The sequence below is a fragment of the Neolamprologus brichardi genome, chromosome 18, assembly GCF_056152115.1.
Source record: "Neolamprologus brichardi isolate AB-2024 chromosome 18, ASM5615211v1, whole genome shotgun sequence".
In the NCBI taxonomy this organism is placed as follows: Eukaryota; Metazoa; Chordata; class Actinopteri; order Cichliformes; family Cichlidae; genus Neolamprologus; species Neolamprologus brichardi.
Window position 1 is genome coordinate 19161972 of NC_142121.1, and position 11150 is coordinate 19173121.

Here is an 11150-nt window from a genome sequence, read left to right on the forward strand (position 1 = left end):
ACCACAGTCAAGTCACCAGCACGAAATCAACAGTACCAGAGTACAGCTCACTGTTGCGGCAGAAAAAAAATTAGAGGTTTTCTCACATGGTTTTAATCGTTTTAATTCATCTACAGGAATTGTTTTGACCCCCATTATTGTGGTATCAAAGAGGAAGAAAGCAAAACCTGCTTTTTTTCCCCCCCCTATCGTTTTTAAAAGCTTCTGAGAGTTGTAACCAACTTCCTTTCAGCACGACCTTGTCGCTGCACGGTAACTCTGTGAAAGTTTTGAAAAGAATGATTACTATTTTTGCGACACTTAATTTAGTCTTACCGGGTCCATTTAACAAACCCCCGCATGGAAGCTGCCAATTAACACCTTAGAAACATAAAAAGCAACAGACGCATTTAAAAGTGTTTGAAGCCAATAAAGGAAGTTTGTCTTTGTGCTCGCTGTGAATCCCCCCATTGAAGTTTCCCCTTCTTCAAGGTGCCACAACAATGAATTCACCTAACACTGAAAATATTATATCCACTGGGAGAACGGCAGAGCGGAGCCTTTCAAGGCTGCTAGTCTTTATGTGGGGAAGGCATTAAATCATGTGAGGATGTTAGTAGTGCATTTGGCAGAGGCTGTGCGTGTGCTTCACTGGCGGGTGGGAGCAGACCCAGGATGTGTCACCGGCCTAGCCCAAAACTGTCACTCATCCTGTGTCCTGCTGCAAAACCACCCTGTATCGCCATGCCAACGCATCTCATTAAAAATCACCCACTATGTGCCAGGGGAAAAGTCCAGCCAATTTCTCAAATGTTCCCTCTCATGTGAAATGCAAAACTAGTATTACATGGAGAGAACATGCTTTCCCACTGACATTTAAATCTGTTAGTAAGATGAAACCTCTGAGGGCAAATTAACACCAGGATCGTCAAAAACAACAAAAAAAAAGTTACTCACCACTTTCAGCTCCGGCACTGATCGACTCAATGTCCATTCCTGGCTGTTGACAAAAGAGTCTAAAAAGAAAAAGACAAATGAAGACGTAAATGACAAAAGCAAAAAGTACTAAGCGATAATATGCGTTCTGTTCTATTTGACCCCCAGCTATAATATGGCACCGACAGCTTTTGCTAGTGGCTGAATTTGAAGAGTCTGCAATAAGTTTTATGCTGAATGCTCCACCAGTCACATCAAGCATTTCGACTTACACAGCAGTCAATTACAGTAAAACATTTTTAAAGGAATTGTGGGGTTGTTGCCCTTTTTTAAAAAATGATTTCCTGCACACATATTAACCAGAACCACTGAATCAAAGTTTTATGGCAGATAGATAGAGCCAACTTTAGTGAAAAAGTTGTGTAGTTATGAATATATAGCCATTTGGCCTGTCATGTCCTTTTATTTTGACCTTTTCTCCTATTTTCCCCCATTGTTCTTTTATCTTTCTTTAATTCCCCCCCCCCCCCCCCCCCCCCCTTCTTCTCTTTACCACTTCAACCCCTCTCTGCTTGTCAGCTTTGGCATTGCTAAATTACACATATCCTATGTGAATAATAATAAAAATATATGAATTATTAAAACATTATTTATAGAGTTTAGGCAAACCAAATCTGTTTGGCAAACAGTGCATTCAGATCATAATTCTGATATTAAATGCTGTTGGACAAGACAGGTAAAAAAAATTTATTTTTTTTTTAAATAGAATTTTGAAAAAAAAGTAAAAAGAAAAAGATACAGTCATTCTGTGTTCTTGACTGGTGACCAATAGGACAGCCTCACATATGTCTGATTATGCATGTGCAACATGTGCACAGCAGCACAGGCTAATAGCTGCTCACAGCCATTACTGAGCTCTGAGGAACACACAAAGTTGGCCAAAGTAAACCATGGAGGAACCGCCATGAAATGTTTAAACCTAATGAGACACTTAAATCACCCTCACCCAGCTGAACATGGACATTTTAAAGAGGCTAATAAAGGAAGAGTGGCTAAAGCTAAAGCTATCCAGAGCTCAGTATCTACAGACTCGGTATGAGCAAGGGCTCAAAGCAGGAACTGAAAAAAAATTGTTTAGCGAAGTAAAAAAACAGCAAAGGGTCCACGTGCTGCTATCTGATGACGTTATAAACATTATTATTATATTATTTATGTAACTTGCATTTGTGTTGATATATAAATCTGATAAACCTGCTTTTGTTTGGTAGGGTAAAATATGTCAAGTAAAGGCAAATGTATAGAAACCCATTTTAGCTAATTATCTGTAGCTTTATTCTCAGTTCTTTCAGTGAGAGTCTATCATGTCCAGTTTGTGGGAAATTAAGAAACCTAATGATTTATTTTAGTGTAAAAATATCCCGCACTGAAAAAAAAGTTGATTTTTTGTATAAGCTGTCCCTTATAGAGCTTAGAAAACTGGAATAAGCAAAAATAAAATTAAATAAATAACTAAATGAATAAATCAGTAGCACCTCACTTTGAAAAATAAATAAATATGAAATAAAAATCAGCCAAGAAAATTACAATTAGTGCATCTCATATTTCTGTGATAATAATTTGCATAAACTAGGATTTTTTTTATAATCCTCCAGAAACATATCTGCATATGAATGAGCTGAATTCAAACCTTCTGGTGATTTCTAGTGCTGGAAGCTTTCTGGTTTCAGTCTATAGTCCGCTCTTAGTTCAAATTCAATCGACCAATCAAATCTAATCAGGCCTTAGCTGCATACAGGTCCCCTCAAAAGTGGAACCCCGTTTACTGAAATGCAATCTTAAATTCATGAGCTAACATCTGAAGATGAATTACCTTTTTAAAAAGTTTATCTCCATTTGTAAACATCACAAAATACCTTGGACCAGGTATCTGCTGGTTACAACGGATACCTGGAAAAACTGTTCCCTGCATTCAGAGTATAAGGAATCTTAAGGTGCCAGTTTTTCAGGCTTAGTTCAATGATGGAAGCACTTTGATTAAAGCAACTTAAACCAAAAACTAACAGCGATATTAGATGAAGCCCCAAGAGCGACTAATGTCAGCTGGCTCCAGCCCCCAGATCCTGATTGATTAAGTAACCTGAGTGGTTAAGAAAATGCATGGATGGATGGATCGATCCCCACCGATTTTCAATCTGTCCGACTCTTCTGTTTTCTCTAGATTTGTTTATTTGTTTACAACACAAGTGTGAAGAAGTAATTGCAACGGACCTGTAGTTAATGCAGTCTGTGAAGGCCATTTCAATGTACAGCCCAATGACATTTGGAGACATTGACTAGATAAAAGAGCTCTGAAAAAGGGCAGAACACTATAAAGGACAATGCGAACCATCAGAACTAAAAACACAAATGACAGCTCCACAAGCTGTGCCCATTTCCCACAGAGATGGAGTACAGCTGTGTGTCATAACATCTATTAGAACAAAGACCACCTTCCTGTTTTGGATCAAGGCTTCCTTGCCATCTGAACCTCCCAAATAAGATACCATCTCTAATACAGGAGCCTACATGCCGCCTTGCACAGGTAACCCCCTCCACATCTCTAAACCATAACAATTAAACTACTCATACACCATCATTACACAGCTATGGCGGTTTTTCTTTTTGCTGCAGGCGATGCCAATATGAAAAGACACAAAGCATAAACAGTAAGGACCCCAGTGTCATTATAGGACATGTTTCAGGGTTTTTTTCTCCAAAATATGCTAAAAGCATAAATGACTCATAGACGGGGAGACATGAGCCAAACATTCCCCTTGACTTGTCCATTAAAAAAACCCACAAACACAAAAATCAGTTAAAATCTTGACTTTTTCTCCAATCCATTTACAAAGAGCGTCACTCTGCTGTGGATGTCTCACTTGTTGTGGGAGAGGAGAGTGCATCCCGAACACAGGGGCCTTTCACCAACCATTGTTTGGAGCAGAGGAGTCTTTAAACAGCACGCCTCCAGTTAAGCCCTCTCAGTGTGGGTTTGACATGTCAGAACATGAGCGGAGACATCCAAACTGCCTCAGTTTTTAAGTGCAGGAAACTCAATGCAGGTCACGGCTCTCTGAGGCGATCTCCGATAAGGCTGCCGCCCCATTTTATTACAGTTCCTGTTTCTTGTTATTGAAAGGTCAACCAGCGGTAATACTCAAAAATAGCAATTACATGAACCCATCTTAAGGTGCCAGTCTTTCAGGCTTTGTTAACAGCTCACCCAAAATCAAACTTTTTGTATGTTCCTCTGGGCTGCATTGCTATTTATCTGACTAGATTGTGAGTCATTTATACTGGCTGTAGTAATATCTGCTTTCTCTTGAATATAATGGAACTCAATGTAGCTTTTTTTTGTTGTACTTAAAGTGCCAACAAATATGTTTTTGTCAAACGTGGTATCATGACCTTTTAACTAAAATGGTCCGGCACTTTCATATAGGAACTATTTTCTTTCTACTGTCTCATCACAGCTCATCTAATGTTTACATCCTGTTACTGTATCATTAGCACAAGCCTGCCATCATGGGTACATAGATGCGTTCATCAGTACAGTAATATAATTAGCAAGTAGTTCCTATATTGTCTTTTTAATGAAGAACTGGTTATTAGTGAAATAAAGCAGAATGAATAAAGAATAATATTTGATAAGTGAAGCCCCCAAAAAACATGATTTTCAGATTTTAAACAAGGAGTATTTTAAACTCAACCCAACTAACGTGTAGCCATGAAGGGAAATTTTGGGTCATCGCAGGTCAATGCAGAAATTGTGTTGTTGGCCATTGACAATCGCTTCATCTCTGGAGCACCGCATTGACTACCGGAAAATAGCACCACTTATTCTTTCACAGACAATAATAACAACAAAAGGAAGCAATAGAAAATGAGTGCCTTTCACTAAAATAATATTTAAATCAAGAACACAACAAAGAAACAGCATCATGGTAAAGACGCCTGAAATTTGCCATCCCGAAAGAGATAAAGTGGAGCCGAACTGTTCCCCCACTAAAAGAAAAACCCCTAATTGAATCCATGTGGTCAGCATTACGTCATTCTTTAAATATGACCTTCCCCATATCGCTGTGTCCCAGAATGCCTATGGAAACAACGGAGCCCCAGGACTCGCGATGCCTACAGAGGACACCAGTGTCTTTGTCTCTGTGAGGGTAAAACTGTTGGCAGCATGTTTGTCAGGTCTTTCACTTCGCTGCTCACGTCTGCTCAGATAAAAATGACCACTCAGTCTGAGGGTAGCGAAGCACAAGCAAAGCCCCGACTTATTCCATGAGAAAAGAAAATCTAATGTGAGCAGCAAGTCCGTGCGTATGCACATGCATGCATGCGTGCCAATGTGCAGTGAATCTGAAGTGGTTTTTGGGGGAACGAGAGAGGACAACCTTGAGATCTAAACTTCCACTCTTACTCTGACCAACTTTCCAACCATACTTTCCTTCCGTCATGAATTACAGAGTGAGAATTTAGCTAGCAATTAGTGTTTCTACTCCGATGATTCACCAACTGACATTCCCCGTCTGGCTACTTTTATCATGCATGTCATGACAAAAACGGTCCTGCAGCATCTTCCTTTTGTCTGTAGCTCTACAAAAAAAAAAAAAAAAAAACATTTACAGAAAAAAACCAAGCATAAGAGCTCTTACTTCTCTTCTGCTGAGCTCCCAAACACAAGCCAGTCATTTCCATCAAATTAGGTAAGTGACAAACACAGTCACCAGAAAACAAGGTGAAAATCTTTACCCCGAGCTCGTCTAATACAAACTGGATGGTCTGGCCTAATTAAAGCTCCCAGAGCCTTGTGTTGTCTGCAGAAAGGCATTGATCACTTCCCCTTAAAATAAATTGGACATCCCGATTCACATTTAACACGAGATTTGCAAATTGGGTTTTCAAGAAGCCTTGCAGTGGAATGCCCAGGCCGACGGACTCAGTTTGTCAAATTAAGAAGGGAATGTGCCAGAGGTTATCTTTGCAGCTACAAAAAGGAATAATAAAAAAAGAACAAAAACCAAAGGAATCAGTCATGCATGAATGAAACTGCAAGCAAAGTTAGAGAAGATCCACAAATTACAGTTTTTTTGGCAAATGGTTTGTAGACCTCTTGGTGAAACAGCAGGATCCTGCTTCAAATGAGCCACAGTTCTGAAAAACACAATGTACTGGAGCTGAGATTTGCAGTGGCAGCTGCTCATATACAAGTTACATTCAGTTATTAACAGATTTCCCTCTGCTCCTAACCAGACTGTCGGCGATTCAGTGGTGTTTCAATATCTTGCCGTCTCCCCATGTGTCCTGCTGCAGCTGAGAGGGCATTATCGCAGTGTCACTGTTTATTCAACTTCCCCTGAAAGTGTATTTATCTTGAACATAGCTACCTGCTGGGGACTCAACTACACCTGCTGATATGAACGCCAAAAACAAAAGCATTTTTTTCTAATTATTTTTCACTCTGCAGGTTTTAAAGTAAGGCCCACTCCATCTGAAAGGTAAAGCACATACAGGAAGCACCTTATGTGAAATGGCAAAGCGAAAGGGAAACAAAGGGAATTCCATCCTCATGAATATATTTTGTGTCAGATTTAAAATAAATGAGTCTGGATTTCACCTTCGTGGGGGGGGGGGGGGGATTTTCTTCTCTAAAAGGTAACTCCAAAAAATACCCATCACTGAGTGTTTTCCTGTCTGCAAGCTACATTGACAGGTTAGAGTACAGGTTACTGTAGAGTTCTATCTGCAGCACCACTGCAGTATTTCAACCTCTGCTACACATGTGCACCGCTGACCACCTACACTGCTTCTCCGACTCAAAGGACCCCAGAGACCACCCCCCACTCCCCATTTCAGCACACAGTTCAATGGCCACTCCTGGATCCAACAGGATGGCTTTGTTTACTCAACAGGTGGGGGTGGGGACACCTCAAACTCTTCCCCCTGTTAAACTCCCTTCCTCCACCCAAACGTCATACACACACTCAAGTACAGCCTGAGTGTATGCAAGCGTTCAGTCACAGAAGAGTTGGGCTTCGGCTTTTCTGGATTTAATTTACTTTAAGAACCAACAGTTAGGCAGGTAGCAACAAGCGCAGAGTCCCGCCCAGGGCATTGAACACCCAGCTTAACTCAAGCTGATCGGCACACCTACATTCCTGAAGCTTGACTGACTGACTGCAGTGGAAGAAATGGACAAATACCACTTGACTCTGGAAAACAAATCAATAGGTATCCTTGGTAACGTGTCATGGGAGAATACAAACAGACAAGCGATTAACAAGTCTGACCTCAGCCCCTTCATGAGTCTCAAATTCACATGAAAATTTAAACAAAAGAAATGTTTTGCTGGTTCAAAAGTTGCGAATATATACATGACATGTGCAACTTGACATCGGGAGAAGTTATTAGGTCGTCACAGACGACTAATTAGGTCTCTTTGAAAAGGTGTGAAATTGGAGCTTGACGCACAAAACACAGCAAATCACAGCAAATCACAGCCATTAATTCAGATAGTTACAAATATTTGCCTCCCTGCCTGCTCTTCCAGGCAACTGGACAAACACACTTCACTGTCAGAGTTAACCTTTAAACACAGCGCTTAAGTCGTTTGCTCCTCTCCCCATCATTACAGTATGTAAGCCCTCTTAATTTAGCATTGCGAGACTGCCAAATGCATCCCCATTACAGCCACTAACTGCTTTAATGCTACTTCTTTAAGCTGCGTCTCTGAGAGACCAATAAGCAGGCCTGGGTCAGGATAACACAGAGATAGCACGGGGACTGTGTTATGCCACAGCCGCCCCTCTGTAAAACAAACTGTTATCATGTGTTCTTTTCAGTCACTGGTGATTTCACTTCACCTACTTTTTGACTGAACTACAAAAACCTCAAAGAAGGCAAAGTAATTGCTGTGCATGTGCACACGAACTGGAGGTTCACACATGAAAAACACTGGAGAAATAAAATACCCGAAATAGAAATTCCAAAAGGACTCTTTGGACTTTTTTTGAATGCCATCCAAACTCACAATTCCCCCACATGTTTTTCATTTGCTTGTCCTAAAAAAAGTGCACTTCCTCATTTCTCTTGAGCTGTAACTTTCTGTGCAGTGAGCAAGAGGGGGTATATAAAATGGAGCACTGAGCTGAGAAATAAATCAGCAGTCTTGCAGGTCTTACCTTGACCTTTGTGGGAGTCAATGCCTGCCAGAGTCTCTATGGTGACAGGCTGTGACTTATTATTCCCAGTGTGGGGATATTGACCACTGTCTTTGCCTTGGGACTGCTGAATTTCACTTTTGCCACTGCTTGGCTGGTCTTTCCTCCTGAAACGGTTTGCTATGAGCTGCCATATACTTTGTTCTTCCTGAACTGGTTTGGAAGTCAGTTTTGGTGGATGGAGGGGTACCTCCATTACCTTGACCTTCCCCCTGCTGTGATACTGAATGTACTGCATGCCTCCATCTTCCGTCTGATCACTGGAAGTTGAAATCTTTCTTCCTGTGAGGTACGAGAAGGGTTGAGGAGGCATCGTTGCCTCTTCAGCAGTACTTTTAGTCTGAGAGTACTCCTTTGACTCTACCCCAGGACCCAAATCCCTAGGACGAGTCCTCCTGATTCGCAGACTAAAACTCCGTCTTAAAGAGCTCAGTGTACTTCTTGAAGTATCAGATTTGTTGTTTTTGGGGGAAATTTTTGCATCTTTGTCATTTTGCTTTTCCTTGTTCTTCTCTTGAGAGGTTTTGCCAAACAGTTTCCATCGTAAGCCTCCTTTGAAAAATCCCTCTCCTTCGCCACCTCTGTGGCTACCACTCCTCTCGCTGTTTATCTCATCATCAGAGCCCCTCTTTTTTAGTTCCAGTACTGTCATACTGACGGGCCTGGGCTTCCAGCTCCTCTGGCGGACCCTAAGGTTCACCTCCACAGGGCCTGATGGCCGTTGAGCCACAACAGGATTGAGGCCATCCACTGCTCTTAGCTCAGCCTTCCTGCTCCTGTGCTGGTGGCTGTCTAAACTTCCTGTCCATTTGCAGGATTCCTGGGCTTGGGGCTCTGGCAGAACTGCGACTGCGCCTGGAAGCATGCAAACGCTCCTGGGCCTTAGCAGCCGTCGTTCTTGTTCGGGCTCACGATCTCTTTGGACCTTGACCGGACCGTCATACATGCTCATCGTCCTTCTGCCGAGCAGGGCTTCATCCTTATGTGACCTTCGTAGCAGGGCCCAAGGCAGAGACCTTCTTCCTGGTGCACTGTCATGATTCCCATGAACAAGTCCTTTAGCCTGGATGGTGGCAGAGCACAATGTTGAGCTCTGAATGAGCTGCTCCTTGGCGTCTGGTTGAGCTGTTAGCTCCACCACGTCTCTGTGTTGTTGTAAGGAGTTTCCTGTGTATTTTGAAGGTGGTTTAACAAACTTGTCTGTCTTCATTTTTCCCGCAATCACCTCCTCCAACTCCTCCTCATCCTCCTCCATCACTACCTCCTCTCTATGCCTCCCGGCGCTACTGAGGGAGAGCCACCTGCTGAGCTCGTGCTGTGCCTTGCCCAACCTCGGGCTTTTCTCCATTTGGACTATACAAGTCATTTCTCCATTTGGCTGACAATTCCCAACCAGGGTGTGAGTGACCTGGCCCATTTCCAGCTCTGACACCGGTGCATCTGTATGTGTTTCTTTCAAGATTACAGAGACTTGGTATACAGTTATCTCCTGCTGCTGCTGTTCTATAGCTGTACTCCTTGGGGTCACATCCACGTTCCCACTGCTAAGGAATAGCATCACACTTCATTCAGACCGATTCACACAATCATCCTCATCAACACACTGAAACCAGTGTGTTACATTCTGCCAGAGAGTTGAGATTCAGCTCATGAAGTCCTTCATTTGAAGACTAAATTCCTCTGCCAGGTATAATCTTTCACCTTTGACATGAGGAAAGAAAAAAAACAACTTCAAACAAGTTAGTTCAAAGCCTCGCTGCCACCTGCATCCTCTGGCTCCTTTCCTTAGCAGAATCAAACAGGCATTTAGATGGTAGCTGCTTTTTGCTCCGCTCTATTCTACCTGTCTCGAGCAAGTAGATGCACAGAAGAAAAACAAAACTTTAACTGCTGATTTTGCAACAAAGGCATATCTGTAACAGACACAAAAGTTACAGCTCAAAAAAACTGAATCATCCTTCTTCTTTGGCAAGTTGCAAACTGCGAGCAATCCCTGTTGTTGGCGGTGCAGAGAAACCCCTTAATCTCTGAGCTCTTGCCATGTAGAGCATGAGGGAGTGTGTCTCTGTTTGAACTTTCAGCTGCCTTCCAACCCCCGGGACACATGGAAAACAAGGAATGGATCCCAAGGACACTGAACACGCCCTCATGATTTCACCAGAGTTGCTAACAGCCCCCGAGGTATAAACAGACAAAAGTGAACACACAGGATTGAGATAAGACTCTGCTGATTACACACTGATATATACAGACTACAAGCCACAAGAAACAGCCATAAGTGGGCATTTTACTTGGGTTGACCAATGGTAGAAGAAAAGAATAAACTATAAACTTTCTCGTATTTATTTAGACACTTGACTGATTCACCTAAACACATCAGTTTTGGGGATACGCTGCTTAGGTTTTAAACACTTTTACAGGGACGCAGAAGTCAAAATGTCTCCCTCGCTCAAGGATCTATGAGAATACTAATGCAGCACAGCCACGGAGTAACATGGGAGTACCCACACAACCACACACCAACCTTCCAGTGGCTCCCACTATACAGCCTACACTCAGTGGGAGAGCTTAGCTTAATTCCAAGATTGGCTGACAGCTATTTCTGTTGAGGAACTTATTCTTTTTAAAGCACTAATGGTTACCGTGGCAGAAATCAGTACATTGGACATTATGTAAAATGGCATTCTCTGAATCTAAACATAATTACACATTCACTGCGTGGGCAGTCCTGCATCTAACTTCATTGAGAAAATTAGCACATTGAGCTACTGAGAATGCTGGCATTCGATTAAATGCAGAGAATAAAAAGACTGAGCAGCCTTACGTGGCCTATTCAATCTTCTCGTGCATTAGTGCAGCGTAATGGGCAGAGCTCATTTAGACAGCCATGCACCACAAAGAATCAAGGCAGATTTTACCCCCACAACTCTGCAGCACCCAGTGTGGTTAAGACTGGAACACTGCCCCTTTGTG

The 11150-nt window shown here is 42.2% G+C and overlaps 1 protein-coding gene across 1 annotated transcript in view; it reads right to left on the bottom strand.

The window, feature by feature from the left end:
- The window catches only part of agap3 (ArfGAP with GTPase domain, ankyrin repeat and PH domain 3), a 75056-nt gene extending 64345 nt beyond the window's left edge, over window positions 1-10711 (bottom strand). Inside the window, exons 1-2 of the mRNA XM_087832512.1 lie at window positions 8139-10711; window positions 937-995 (exon numbers count right to left, since the gene is read on the bottom strand). Coding sequence (XP_087688638.1) covers window positions 937-995; window positions 8139-9735 — 1656 coding nt within the window. The 5' untranslated portion in view covers window positions 9736-10711. The remainder of the gene's footprint in view (window positions 1-936; window positions 996-8138) is intronic.
- Between the last annotated feature and the right edge of the window lie 439 nt (window positions 10712-11150).